This window comes from Coffea arabica, chromosome 1c (assembly GCF_036785885.1).
Source record: "Coffea arabica cultivar ET-39 chromosome 1c, Coffea Arabica ET-39 HiFi, whole genome shotgun sequence".
In the NCBI taxonomy this organism is placed as follows: Eukaryota; Viridiplantae; Streptophyta; class Magnoliopsida; order Gentianales; family Rubiaceae; genus Coffea; species Coffea arabica.
The window spans coordinates 56181322-56196641 of record NC_092310.1 but is presented as its reverse complement, the minus strand read 5'-3'; the positions used below and the strand labels follow the sequence as shown (position 1 = coordinate 56196641).

Below are 15320 nucleotides of genomic sequence, written 5' to 3'. Positions count from 1 at the left end.
AAAACGAAAACAACAGCTTTGGTTGACAGTTTTAAACAAAGAGTGTGAATCTTGGCCTCCAACCCCAGATGGCAGAAACGTGTTCTGATATGTACCCCACACCTATTTAAGCCTCCAATTCACTGCAACTCACCAAGAAAAATATACTACTACTAGCCCTTCAATTCCACATTCACAATTTCCAGACAACTAGTACCACTAGTAGTAGTATTTATTGATTTCTTCCAATTTCTCCTCTGACCAGACTCTTCATGTTTTGTCCCCTTTTAATTAGTATTTCTCTTCTTTCCCATAAACTTCTTGGCTTTGGATTCTTCTTTTGTGATCTTTTTCTTGTTTAGGTTAACTTTTTCCAAGCAAAATTTCAGACCCTCGTAGCATGCAAGTTATGTCTAGCTTATACACACAGAATTTGAACTTTTCACCAGCAAGAGCGGCCTCTCCAATTGTAAGGACCAATTCAGATGTTGAAAGGTTTGCCTTTTCTGAATACTTTCTAACCATGAAATTTATGTTAGCTTTGGTTTGTTTAATCAACTATTTTAATTTGTTAAGTATATTTGTTGTTGATGGTGTTCTTTATGTTCCTGTAGTCAATACTTGACAGAGCTGTTAGCAGAAAGACAGAAGCTTGTACCTTTCATGCAGGTCCTTCCAATATGCACCCGATTGCTGAATCAAGGTTCATATCTCCTATCCAATTTATAATTGTTTTATAAATTTTTCTGCTTCTGTTTTGGCTTATCAGAGATGTTTGCATTTCAAAAGCTCTGTTTATTGCATGTACTATCTATCCACACAGTTTAATGCAAAAGAACTAACCTTTTTGAAGCATAAGGTGTTCCGAATTAAATTTGATTCGAGACTATACTGAGATCATTATAGTTTCATAGCATCTGCTATTTTGCAGAGGGTTTCCGTAAACGCTTGATAGGCCTTCCACTGATCGATTGCTTCACCAATTCGATGTTGTTCCCATTTAACTTGTTAATGGAAAAATCCCTAGGAAACAAGGAAGTAAATGTCCTTTTCCTTCTGTATAATGATATAACCTATTGCATCACCATATGCCACACTGTGTGTTTGATAACCTCTCAGTCTATTAGGGGGAAAAAAATACCACAGACATTCAGATGTGCGAGCTCTCTGCAGCGTGCGCATTTTAATTGATAAAAACAGGCAAAGAAGAACTTTTAACAGCAGTTTCTCACCATAGAAAATGGGATAGAGGAACACGTTGGATTCTTCAAGTTCACAAAATTCAGAACTGTACTGCACTTACCAGTTTTCTGTTAGATTTAGTCGTGAAAAGTAGGTTTGAGGACAAGCATCACAGTTGAGATTTGTGAGTCTACGTGAGCGAAAGACTATGACTTGATATTATTATTGTTGAGTTTTGAGTTAATAAATAATTTGATATTTGTTTGTGTGTTTATTCTCTTCCCCTTCCCACATATTTTTATTGTGTTTAAAATAGCTTCCACTATGTGTGTGTTTTTGTGCCAACAGATTTTAATCTAATTTGATATCTGTTGTCAATTAGTATAAAGACGAATAATCTGGTTTTTTGGAAATGATTTTTACTTTTGAAAGGTCTCGCATCTGCTTTAGTTCTTCATCTGTTTGCCATTTCTACAAGCGTAGTCATCACTTTTAATCTAATTTTCGATTCTTGAATTACTTTTTGTGGTCATTTATAGCAACATTGTGAGACAGTCTCCACACAGTTGTTTCTGTTTATGGAAACATATATGCTTTGCCATAGAGGGATTCTTGCTAAAATTGACTTCTTTTGACAGAGATACTGAGGGTTTCAGGAATGATCTCCGACCCAAGAATAGATGAATATGACAGACTACTACGTGGAAGCCCAAGTCATGTGGCCTCTCTAGACATCATTCCAAATGTCGGAGCAAAAGGTCTAGGATTCTTTCCAAACAGCCCTCACCCTGAGGTGAGCACATACATGCCTTCAGAAAATTGGCAGACAAATTTAAGTTCGTTTGGTGTTTGAATAGCCTTTCAAGGCTACCTTGTTTTGGACCATCAGGCTTCCTTTTTTCTTCCCCATGTATTACATTTACATCCCAGTTATTGATAATAATTCCATGCATCTTTGCAACAGTTGTTAGGTGGACCAGATGAAATGACCATTGACTGGCAATCAGCGGGAGGAAATCCAAGTTCATATGTTGCAAAGAGGGTATTGCGCTTGGACATACCTGTTGACAGATATCCAAACGTAAGCTCGTTGAAGTTATTTTGTGTCTAGTCTTCATCAATTTACAGTTCTAGAACATATTTAAGGTACAATTTCTTATCATTAAAAGCATCTGCAAGTGCTTAGGCTTATTACGTTTTTGTGGAGATAGTTCAATTTTGTTGGCAGGCTATTAGGTCCTCGAGGTAATTCACTGAAGAGAGTGGAAGCTTCCACAGGATGCCGCGTATTTATTAGAGGAAAAGGTTCAATCAAAGACCCTGACAAGGTATTATTATGTTTAGCGGTGGAGATGTGAGAATAGATTAAGATTGTATTTCCTGTTTCTATCAGGACATCATTCAAAGTTTGCTAAAAATCTTGGGCAAACTCCCTCTGATACTATACCTGCACTTCTTGTGGCGAACCCGCTAGTCTACTGAATATGCTTCTTCCTGTTAAGCTTATTGTCTACCCTTGATTGAAGGAGGAGAGCTTACGGGGAAGACAAGGTTATGAGCACCTCAATGATCCACTGCACGTTTTGATTGAGGCTGAATTACCTGCCAATATCATTGATGTACGGATGAATCAAGCGAGGGGAATTATAGAAGAATTGCTAAAGCCGGTGGTAATTTTTTCATCTTTTTTACCTCAATGTCATTTGCACTTAAAAACATTGTAGTATATATTATCATTTATTCGAACATTAAATGTCTTCATAGGAATCTATAGCACTCCATTGTGAATGAATGATTTACTCGTCTCTGCCTATTGGATAAGCATCCATCATTCTTACTTTAAAAGAAGTTAGACCTGTGTTCCATAATAGGTACGAGATACTACTACTAGAACTCTACGAGGACCAACCTTTTCCCCTTTACAACATTGAGAATCCCTGGTTTGATGTATGCCATTTGAAATTGTCTGCTCAGTTATCCTTAAATCATGTGATTCCGCAAAAATAAATCAAATTGGATTCTGCCCAAAGCCATCCTAGTTTCATCCGACTATTATACAGAGAATGCTAAGATCAGCTCATAATGGTATATAGTTTGGGGCTGTCGGATGATACTTGCTGCAGATCGACGAAGCAATCTAATTCTCTCCCTTGCAAATGCATGTGTGCAATAGAAAGTCTACAGTACCTTCTCATGCAAACTTACTGATTGATTGTCAGTAACCTTTGCCTTATTTTCATTTTGCATTGCAGGAAGAGTCACAAGATTTGTACAAGAGGCAACAGCTCAGAGAACTAGCCATGCTGAACAACAGTTTCAGAGAAGAGAGCCCTCAGCCAAGAGGCAGTCTATCTCCATTCAGTTCCAGTGGAATGAAACGTGCTAAAACAGGTTGGTAATGGTTTCACAATTTCCTGGACGGTCCTCCCAAAGATTTCCTGAAGCATGTAACCCCTCAATCCACATCGAATGCCATACTGCATCGAAGATCATCAGGTCTGTCTAGCCCCAAACTTGGCCTCTCACAATATGCCTGTGAGGTCTGAAGTGGAGGAGCCACCAGAAAATGTTCTTTTTTTTTTTTTTCTTGACTGTAATATTAGGCTTTCTTCTGACGTTTATTGTAGCATTGCATTGAATTTATTTGTTGTTAACTCATTTGTATATGTAGAAAATTCTTTCCGGGGTGCAAAGGCGAATTTTATTTGTGGACAATTTATGGCTGTGTAGAATTCCATGGCTTTCTTTTGACGGGTACAAATAATCTATATGGTAAGGTTTTTGATTCACAAGTCCATTACGCAGACTTAATGGCAAAGCTCATGACAGAGTTGATATTTTCGACTGGTCATCACAAGATTTGTACTTCTTGATGATATGCAAAGAAAGTAATCAGTTGTCCCTATTTACGCCTGTTAATGGCTTTACTAGTCTTTGACGTAAGAATTTCTCCCAGAAAAATCAAACAGGCAGGGCTTCATTATTTTTGGAAAGAAGAACCATGCATTTCATTCAACTTATGCATTAAGGCTTGGTGCCTCCCACCAATTTATCAAAATTAAATGTGATCTTACTTAAAAAATTTAAGCGGGTGTGTAGTGTACCTGTCTGGTCCGGTGATGGTTCAGTTCCCTCCGAATTATCTCAGGATCTCTTCAGACCCTTTCCTTTCCCATAATATAATATAGAAAGCTACCGTATCGAAAAAAAAGAAAAAAGAAAAAAAGATCAGCAATAGCAGCGTTGATAACGTCCTTGGGAAGTTTACAAAACAAACTCTGCTTCCCTCGAGAGACAAGACATTTTGGACAACAAATGTGCAGGCACATTATTTGTTCTTTTCACGTGTGAGACTTTAATAAACCCAAATTCTGCTAACGTGATAGACTGGTAATAAAACATTATTGATTCCCGTAACTCTAACCTAGAAGAATGTAAACAATAATTTACTAAATTGGTAGTGTGCTTTTCTTCTTTCTTTCTTTCTTTCTTTTTTTCAAAAAAAAAAAAAAAAAGAGTTTGGATATCTATACTTGGTTGATTTTCAAGCCTAGTACTACTATTTTACGAAACAGTTGGAGTGTTTGGATAGGATATTATTTGGAATATTATTTGAAATAATTATTGTAACATTTTTTATGATGTGATGTATGTGAAATAAAAAGGTGATTGAGAATATAAAAAGATGGGTTGAAAAATGTGTTTATGATGTAAGCGAAATAATATTTAGGATAAGTTGACTATTATGTCAAAAGATTTTCTATAGGCTCATTTACATTATGAAATTGATACTAGCATCCTCTATTAATACCCTACTTTAATTAAGGTAAAATTATTTATCTTAGAATTAAAAAATTCCTATTATTGTCGCTTAAAATATACACCTTGATAGAAACCATTCCCAGACATGCATCTAATACATCTACTATTCAACCAGATGTCAAATAACTTTTTTTCCCCAGAAAGATGCATCTTTTAGATTAAAGGAAAGGAAAACAATGAAAAAGAGAATAGAGAGAAGAAGTTTTCATTCATTTTGTTTAGATTGACTATGGGAGAAAAAGAAGGAAATGGTGAAATTTTATTTGGATTAAAAAAGAAAAGGAAAGATCAAGTGTTAGTTAACGCAAAAGGATGTGCATAAAAATGACTTTTAAGAACAATTAAATTATTCCTTTTAAAATTTGTTCTCTGTCCTTCCATTTCTGTTCACTTTTGGATGAAAAATCAAGTATCTACAAAATAACTAGATGATTTTCTTTCCTTTTCTTCCCTCGTCAAAAATCAATCTAAACAAGAAAAAAAAAAGGGTTAATATCAGAAACCTCCCTTGAGGTTTCTTCTAATCACACCTAGCACCTTTCATGTTTTCGAAATCACACTTAGCACCCCTGGAATGACAACTTTGGTATCATTGTCAATCCCTCATTATTTTTGTTCCACTTTTACCCTCCTTGTGAACTCTATTTATGTAACTCACATCCCACCAACTTTGGTAACACTACAAAATCGTGTCTAAACAGTGTAACATGTTTTGAACATTTTGTAATTTTATGCAAGCTTCTTATACATCTTTATAATAGATTGTGTTTCTGTTATTAAGTTTTACAAATAATTCACATAGAGTTACGCATTGTTTAAAAAATGTTACATTGATCTGAACGGAGATAAAAAAAATGTGAATATGGATTCTCATAATGGCGACAATAGTTTCAATATGTGGTTGTAGTTGTAAATAAACTTACTCTTCCATTTTTGTGAAAATGAGGTAGTATAAATAGCTTTTTGTGCATCCTAGTTGAATGGAGTTTGTAAGTTATTAATATTGCGATACCCTATTGTCAAATAAAAATGGCTTGCTAATGCTATATACTCATAAATTCCCATCATCCTTGAATTACTTTTAGATTGTGTTATTATTCACTTAGGAAATGCAAAAAGTTAACATCACTGGAAACTCCATGACTATTTAATATTAGGGAGTGGGATAGGAACAGTTGTTAGATCAACCATCCCTAAATAGTGTGACATTTTTTGAACATTTTGTAATTTTATGTAAACTTCTTGTACATCGTTACTATAGAAATGTGATAAATTGTTAGTGTACATATGGGTCCAATATGTAATAATTGTATTTGTGTTGATAAGTTTTACAAATAGTTCAATTAGAGTTACACTTTGTATAACAAATATTAATAATTACAGAATAGTTTTACATAATTTAGGGAAAACCTCAAGGGAGGTTTCCGAAATTAACTCTACATAAATAGACTAATAGAGTTCACAAGGAGGGTAAAAGTGGAACAAAAATAATGAGGGGTTGACAATGATACCAAAGTTGTCATTCTAGGGATCCCAAGTGTGATTTTGAAAACATGAGGGGTGCTAGGTGTGATTAGAAGAAACCTCAAGGGAGGTTTATGATATTAACCCGAAAACAAATCATGTTCCTTCAATTCCTTTTTTTTTATTTAGCCCCAGTGGTTCTCTCAATCCAAACGGCGCCTTAACAGTCTCTGGGCTCTTATTTGCCAAGCAACGGTTGCATTTTGGTGAACAAATTGATTCTTATCTTAAGCCCCACAAAAATAAGAAAAGTAAAGTGTCACTTAAAGTAAATGGGCTCATAAAAAGGCAATAGACGATGGACAAAAGCCCAGCCCAGTAATCCAAAACAGGCGAGAAAATTTCAAAGTCCACCCTAGATAATCTCTGCCTAGAATAGGAAGCAAAAAACACCCACCAAATTCGTGATTCCCAATTAATTAGTGCATTCGAAACCCTAGAATAGGATTGGATAACTGAATTGGAAAAGCCAAAGAAAAAGATGGGGAAACAGCCGGTGAAGCTGAAGGCGGTGGTGTACGCGCTCTCGCCGTTTCAGCAGAAGATTATGCCTGGCCTCTGGAAGGACATCACCACCAAGATCCACCACAAGGTCTCCGAAAACTGGATCAGCGCCACCCTCTTACTCGGCCCTGTCATTGGCACCTACTCGTAAGCGTACTTTTTCTATACACAAATCCATGTTTGTTATTAGTTTATTCTCAATCTTTCAGTAGATATAGGTTGGTTCTATTCTCCTTGATTTCGGTTCTTATACTTTATATTTTGATATAAAATTGTGGTCTTGGAAATGATTGGGGGTCAGAGTTTCTTTGTGCTTGCTTCCTTGATTGGCTAAATAGCTAGTGTGTTTTGTCGTAGTTAATGAAATAGGGAAGCGCAACGATGGGCCTTGTCACTTGTGTATTATTTGTTGCTGTGTATGATGATTTTGACTGGGCTGAACCTTTTGCTCGGTGATACTGCGCATTTCTATGTATTGGCTTAAGCCTTCGTCTTGCATATTGGACTTCTGACCCGATTAGTGCACAAGTAGTACTGAAAGCATTACGCTTTGTGATGTTTAATGAGTATTGCTACATTACTCTCTTTTTTCGAATTTGTTTGCTATATTATTGCTCTTTCTGAAGGAATTGCTGGGACACAAATCTGTTGTTGGTATAGGAATAGGACTATAATGTGGTATGAGTCCTGGATTTCACATAAGCTATTGCCACTTAGTGGCTGAGCCAAGACCTAGTGCCAGTGGATGGTGTAGTGTACTACTAAATTGATGTCATTATTTTGTAGAGAGAAGTTTGCACCAAGATCTAAAGTTATTTCTTATTCATGTATCAATGTTGTGTTTTAATAGCACCTAACGATTTTACTGAAAGAAGTTAATTGTTTAGGGGGCAATGGGAGGGGAGATGGGCATTTTTCCAACTGTAGGGAGCAATGTCAAGGGAGAAGGCTATTATCCAAATTTTGGGGAACGAGAGTAGTTGTTAGAAAACCTTAAACTGTTACTAAAGCTCTTATTCATGTTCTTTAATTTCTGCAAAGTTGAGTGGCTCCGACATTCTTGCAAATCCATGAGTGCTTTTTTTGTTTGCTTACTATAGTTTTAGATGCATATTCCACACAAGCTTTTAATGAGTTTGGTGGGGATAAGAGTTCAGTTCACTTTTTTTTTATCAGTGGATAATCTAGAGAGAGTATCTTAGATCAGTTAAGGTTTTATATGGTTTGGATTTTGAAGCATTTGCTTTAATTTTTTAACAATGTACCTGCAATGTGAGAAGAATCATCCATATGATTGATGATGTGAGAATCTGAGGGGTCTACTGGGGGTTGGGGGGGGCCTAAGTGCTCCTTTTGTGTTATTACCAATTCCATGTATGACCCCAAAAAATAAAAAATTGGGGTGTTAAAATGTTGTTCTTTCATGAGTTTATTTGATAATTGAATTTTAACTGTTGAATCATAAAGATAAAGATAAGTATCAGTAGGAAGAGAATAATTATATTTGCCTGCTTTCAGATTGTATTCCATCTGTAGAATGTGAATCAAATTTTCTAATAGACAACCTTCCTTTGATTGGAGCAACTCTGATACATTAAGGGAAGTAAATAATCCTTCTTCCCATTGGGGCTTCAACAATTTGTGATTTTAATGACAGAATGTAAGGTTGTGGATGCTTTTACAGATTTGGCTTTTGTGTGGTACTGATTGCACATATGATATCAGAAGTTGCTTTTTGGTGTATGGGGATATGCAGCTAACAGATTTTACATGTGCTCTTCAATGTGGGTCTTCTTACTAGGATTGGGTAATACAGTCTAGGCAAGGATGTGAAGTCTCGGAATTGGGGCATTCGTGGCTCTCTTATGTGATTCAGTTTGACCCTGTTCCACTTGTTTCCACATGATAATCACACAATATATCGTCCATATGTTAAGTGCCATAAGAATAATTTCTATATTGGCAAAGTGCAAGAGTTTTTTTTCCCCCTTCCTGATGTTCCAATCCATTTTGTCAGATAAAATTTAACACTGTTCAAAGATAACAAAGACAGATTTTTCTATGGTTGTCCCTCCTGCTAAATGAGCCTTTGGCATGGAGCCTGTTATAGGGGTATTGGTGATGCTACTTTCTTTTCTATGTATGCCTGTTGGGAAATTTTTTCAGATGTATATGACAAGATGAGAAGCTGTAAGTTATGACTTATGAATTGTTCTCCGGTCATTGAGAATGTTGGGAGCACGATTTAAGCTTTTTTGTTGTTTGTGACTGATCCATGCAAAAATTTCATCTTATTCTTGGTGGATTGATTTATGGACTTTGGCAATGGATATGTGTTCTATAAAATTGCCATATGTTTGGTATCAGATTAAATGAAACTCTAAAACCTACTTTCCCGAATGATTAAAAATGCAGGTATGCCCAACACTACAAGGAGGAGGAGAAGCTGGCACACAGATATTGAAGTGATTAATCGTGGAAGAGGAATGTCTGTTTTTGTTTTCTTGCAAATAAGCTTAATGTTGTGAGGTTTGCTGCAGATGCAGTTGGTTACGCAGTTGTGTTTGCCTGTTCATAGCCAATATCAGTCATGGTATTTAGCGTCTGCTGCTTGGTGACGTGAATCATTTCTGTTCAAAATATTTATTGTTAAACCTGATTGAGGAGTTGTTTCTCCCATTTTCGTGTTCCAAGCTGACTTATTATCTCTCAACTCCACGTTATCCGCTCAACAATCCCAACCCACCCATCCCCCTCCCTCCCCCCCCCCCCCCCCCCACACACACACACACAAAAGGGGGAAAAAACCCAGGGCAGTGGAAAAGAAAAGGAGATGCTGTCAAGAAAAGGATACAATATTGCAAAGGAAATTTCTGAAAATCGTGGGAAGTGGTGATGCGGGCTAAATACAGACAGGAAGGAATTGACCATACAACGTTGATAGCAGATATCCTATATGCCCTGTGAAAGGATAGAAATCGAGATCAGCTAAATGAAGAGGGAATGTGCTTTACCAATATAGTGAACAGAGCCTGGACTGTACGCAATGAATGTGATAGTTGGTACGGTTGGAAATATTGCAGAAAGGCAAGCAAAATGGATGGCAAAGGAAAACAAAGAAAGATTAGTAATGACAACAGAGAAAGATTATTATTATGTTCTTAGAAGTGTAGGAATGGGGGTGGTAGCTTCCGAAAGCGATGATTCCTTTACTGCAGTATGGGCATTGGTGGAGAAGAAAAGAAGCCATAAAGCTCTAGATGATGCCGGGGCAGTCAAGTTGGTGGAGGAACCGGTACAATGGCTGAATAAGGCGGCGAAGCTAAGGTCCCATCAATCAGCTCCTATTTGCATTGTTGAATTACAATTACAACTGAATGAAAATTGATCCAAGGGCTGTAATGTAGTATTAGTGTAATAAGACTAATTTAATGATGGTGAATTAGATAGCACATCCACTTAATCAAATAATTAAGGTTAAAAAATCCCATTGGGCTGAGAAGGAGAATATAAGGGCCAAACTTGCTTGGTTTAGCGTGAAGAAAGGGCTAAAAAAGAAAAAAAAAATTGATCTGCAAGAGGCAACACAGATCGCGTGCAAGAAAGAATATTAGAATTATGTCACTTGTCAAACTATTAGGAAGGCACGTGGCTAAAAGGGAGGTGAAAAATTAAAGTCTTGTTTGATAATTCAAATCAATAATCAAATTTAATGGATTCAGATGTTAATATATTCAAAAGTGTTTAATAACAAAAAAAAAATAGAGTGTATAAATTCATTAAATGATATTGAATTTTTTAAATAAAATTTGCTCTAAAAAATAAATGATAAACAATGCACTATCACTTAATGCAATATACATTTAAATATATCAAATTTAGTACTGAACATTTCAACAATTTAATGAATTTAAATTTTACATTTTAAATTTCAATTTTCAAATTCTAGTTTTATCATGCGCACGCTAAACTTCCCTTCCTTCTTATATGCACAACGTGCCTGGCTTTGTGGGACTCAAAAGCAAAATCAAATAACCCAAAAAATTGCAATACCATAAATGCAATTATGTTATATTGCTATCATAGTTCATGTCGTGGTTATTTATTTTAATTCTTCCTCTCTCTTTCTTATTTGCATTAATCTATCCATATCAATGATGTAAAATGCTCAATCACGCATTTAGCGAATTGGAACCAGTAAAGTATACACTTTTTTTCTTGTATGATACCGTAACACCATTATTTACATTTACCAAATTTAAGACTTGGATAATCTTTTATTGGAAACTTATTTGTAATTTTACCACTAGTAAAGTAATTGTAATCTGTTTAGCTTTCTTATTTCTAAATTAATTCTTAACACCATCTAATTACATCCACCATTTCAATAGTGTGTTTTGCATAATAACATTTAAAAAACCATCAAAGATAAAAATTATTCCAGTCCATGTTAACATAACGCATGTCGATTTCTGCCCGTACTTCCCACGGTAGGCTTAGTCAGCCGGTGGTCCGTATAGGCTACAATCTTGCTGTCGTTAATTACTTTCCTTGCCAGGACGCCCAATCAATTAATACTGCTACTACTTGTTAAGGTATCAACGACTGACGACTGCATTCAGGATTATCGGATTTTATGGGCAAAGTCCCATTCTTTTCTTCTTCTTCTTCTTCTTTTCGGGGCTTAAAAAAATAAAAAGACAAAGAGGGGCATGAGAGGCCAAGAAAAAAGTACAAAAGGAAAAAAAATAAAAAGAAGGAAAAACATTGGAGTAGCATATAATACAAGTCTAGACAGGAAAAACATTATACGTACTTACAAGTCTCCATTTGCAAGTTTGTTTGGATAGGAGTTTATTTGAATGATTTATTTGAGATAATTACTGTAGTATTTTTTTGTGATGTGATATATGTGAGATAAAAAGGTGATTGAAATTTGTGAAGTAAATTTTTTCATTTCAAATCTTCCTAATCCAAACACGTAGTGTCAAGTGAAATTAGATATGGAAGTTCAAATTTTAGTGAAAGCGGTGGTGTCCATTATTTTGGTTGGCATCCTGGGCTTGGCTTTCCGTCTATATAGAGAACTAGTGGACAATACAGAGAGGGTTAGGTCGGCCCTGCGGAAACAAGGGATAGGCGGACCACCGCCCACTCTTTTGCTTGGAACCGTACTGGAGATCAAGAAGGCTCGAACCGCCAAGCCTCCTCCCACTCCTACTGGTGCCCCAACCCACCACAACTGTGCTGATGCTCAACAAATATGGTAAATTTAAGCAAATACTACTAATGCATTAAGTCCCAATATTTCCTTTCCTTGATTTCATCACGGCATTCAGCTTTTCAACAACTCATCAGTATACAAGTAGTTTTCATATATATATATATATATATATATATATATACTAGCAGTCCTACTATTAGAATATCCCAGTTCTAGCGTATCCGGTGGAGGTGGGAATCATCAGGAAACTTCAATCCATCGTAGCTGAATAGGGTAGGGAAGGTGGTGGTAATGCCTTGGACAGTTTGCTTTGATGCTAAACGTGGGCCGGAGGCGTTTTTACATGTTTCGATCGACTCTTTGGTAGTATCTGCGGTTAATTTGTGTCAGTAGTTTGACGTTAAAGCGTTTTTGAGCTGATTAATTAATTTTGTCCTGATATGAACCCGTGTACATTACCTGTGGAATGGTGGTCTATCAGTAGGCCGAGTTTACAGACTTTAAGTAAGGAATTAATCGTAAAACATGAGAGGAGAGAATCATCAAAGATTAAAGTGATGAAAGTACCTTGACCACCCTCAAGAAAACCTATGCAATTCTAAGTGTAATAAAAAAGGATCATTAAGTTCTTAACCCTTCTCTAGAAAAATAAATAAAACTACTAGTTTAACATGGAGTTAGTAGAGTTTGAGACAACCTATTGACTAATATCTACTATATATAATTGAGCATTCCCATTGTTTTTCCGGCCAACAGAGGACGTATGGTTGAACACTGTCATTCTCCAATTTCTCATTTTTATAAGTTCAGTTGTTAGAGTTGGCTGTGACGTTTGGTTTGATAGCAGCATATAGACGTTACGTTGTATTAATCCGCATACTGCAGGTCATGTCTTTGTGTTTTCTATTGGAGTCATTCCAATATTACATGTGACCCAACCAAACATGGTGGCGATTAAAAGTACTTGTTCTATTCGACTGTCTACTTCTTGCATTTTTATCTGACCTTGTAAGTTTAAACCCTTGTAGGGAATGATAAAGCTGATTCGAGAGTCTGCCATGACTTTAATAGACGTGTGGAACAACATGATTGAGGCCAAAGGTGGTGCAGCTGATATAAAGATTGACCAGCATATGAGGAGCTTCTCAGGCGATGTAATATCGAAAGCATGCTTCGGGAGCGATTATTCAAAAGGAGGAGAGATCTTCGTCAAACTCAGAGCTCTTCTGGAATGTGCTTCCAAGAAGGGTTTCAGCTTTGGCATTCCATTCATGAAGTATACTTTCTTCTATGCCCTCTCCAAACAAAGAATTAATTTATTCATGAATGTTCGACAAACAAACGTTCTGAATTCTATTTGGGTTTCCAACTGAATCACGAGAAGCCGGCCCAAAGGCGTCGTCTTTGAGGTTATTCAGATAAAATGCGTGCTTGAGCAGATAATCTATTCATGCACACAGCCCACGTTCAGATGAAAGTTATAATTTACCACCCTGTTTACATATTTAGTTTAATTTGCCAAACGTGATCCTCCTAATTTAGCTCCAATTATGTTGGTTTTTGCTTTTGATTTTTAGTGCATACGCAAATGGCAAAGAATTCCTCGATATAAATGGTTTCATTAGTTGCTGCTTCTGTTTAGCTGTCAATCTTTTGAAGCGCTCTCTGTCAGTGTAGAACAAAAAATAAAAAGGAGAGTGAATTTAAGGTAGCTAAATTAACAGGTGCCTTCCCACAAAGAGCAACAGGGAAGCATGGGCACCGGAGAAGGATTTGAGAACATTGATTTTGAAAGTTGTGAAGGAAAGGAATGAAGTGGTTACGAGAAGGACCTGCTGCAAACGGTTCTCTGGAAGGAGCAGTGAACAGTGCCCAGATGCAACCGACAGCTTCATAGTCGACAACTGCAAAAACATATACTTGGCTGGCTTTGAAACCACTGCCCTGGCAGCCACATGTTGTTTGATGCTGTTAGCAGCTAATCCAGAATGGCAAGAACGCGTTCGTGGTGAGGTCCTTGGCGTTTGTGATGGCCAAGCTCCTGACAACGACACGATTAGGAAAATGAAGCTGGTACACAAGAAAATACTCATATTATTAGTCCTGCTTTCTTGGTTTTTAGTTGCTTGAAATTAAATGAAGTATACTGGTTATTTTGCTGAGCGGTACTAATTGTCGCAGCTAAGTGTGGCGATTAATGAGTCCTTACGCCTCTATCCTCCAGTTGCGATCATGTCTATAGAGGTTTTCGAGGAAATGAAATTTGGGGGCGTTCACGTGCCAAAAGGCGTGAATATTTGGGCACTCGTCTTGACTTTACACACAGATCCTGAAGTCTGGGGAGCAGATTCCTACCAGTTCAATCCAGACAGGTTTGCAAATGGGGCTTGCAAGCTTCCGCACTTATATATGCCATTTGGAGTTGGCCCAAGGGTGTGCCTTGGACAGCACTTGGCATCGGCGGAACTCAAGATTTTGTTGTCTCTCATTTTGTCAAATTTCAGTTTTACCCTCTCCCCTACTTATATTCATTCCCCGACTTTAAACCTGGTTATAGAGCCTGAACATGGAGTTGATCTGAATGTGAAGAAGGTATAAGCGGCACTTCTCCAGCGGGATTTGGACGTATTGATTGATATATTGGAGCCTAATTTACTATATACTGTACCATGGATATCCTCTCCTGCTTTCCATTCAGTCAGAGGTGAAAAATTTGTAACCAAGTAACATACAAATCTTGGATTTCTTAGGTAATATGTGCCTGAGAAAGCAGTTTCAAATCAAATAGCTAGCGAATAGTCGCTAATTGAGATGCTTCTATTCAACCTATTTCAGTCGGAAATGGAAAATTGAATAAGCATGAAGGAGTGAATTGGTTTGTTATTAGTATTAATTTTTTTGGTAAATTGATAAAACTAAATTAAAGCATCTGAAGAGAAAGTAAACAAACTGCATGATAAACATATAGTCATTTATTTTGTGGACTGCATGGCTACGTATCCAAATCACGTAGCTAGTGCCAAAATGCTGAGTAATCAATCGAGTTAAAGTAGATAAACAGCTTTTTGGATTAACAATTTATGTG

At 36.7% G+C, this 15320-nt stretch overlaps 3 protein-coding genes across 3 annotated transcripts; all 3 read left to right on the top strand.

The window, feature by feature from the left end:
* On the top strand, positions 1-3876 carry LOC113731603 (KH domain-containing protein At3g08620-like). Its single transcript, XM_027256972.2, has 7 exons — positions 1-474; positions 594-682; positions 1800-1954; positions 2126-2242; positions 2373-2489; positions 2688-2831; positions 3414-3876. Exons 1-7 carry the CDS (start codon positions 380-382, stop codon positions 3558-3560), a joined length of 864 nt encoding a protein of 287 aa, XP_027112773.1. The 5' UTR covers positions 1-379; the 3' UTR covers positions 3561-3876.
* A 2994-nt stretch (positions 3877-6870) lies between these two features.
* LOC113731598 (cytochrome b-c1 complex subunit 8) lies at positions 6871-9690 on the top strand. The gene is made up of 2 exons (XM_027256958.2): positions 6871-7158; positions 9427-9690. Exons 1-2 carry the CDS (start codon positions 6989-6991, stop codon positions 9473-9475), a joined length of 219 nt encoding a protein of 72 aa, XP_027112759.1. The 5' UTR covers positions 6871-6988; the 3' UTR covers positions 9476-9690.
* Positions 9691-12122: 2432 nt separating this feature from the next.
* LOC113743082 (cytochrome P450 714C2-like) lies at positions 12123-15060 on the top strand. The gene is made up of 4 exons (XM_072049110.1): positions 12123-12277; positions 13264-13511; positions 13960-14308; positions 14417-15060. The coding sequence occupies exons 1-4, from the start codon at positions 12275-12277 to the stop codon at positions 14831-14833; spliced, it is 1017 nt and encodes a 338-aa protein (XP_071905211.1). The 5' UTR covers positions 12123-12274; the 3' UTR covers positions 14834-15060.
* The last annotated feature ends 260 nt before the right edge of the window (positions 15061-15320 follow it).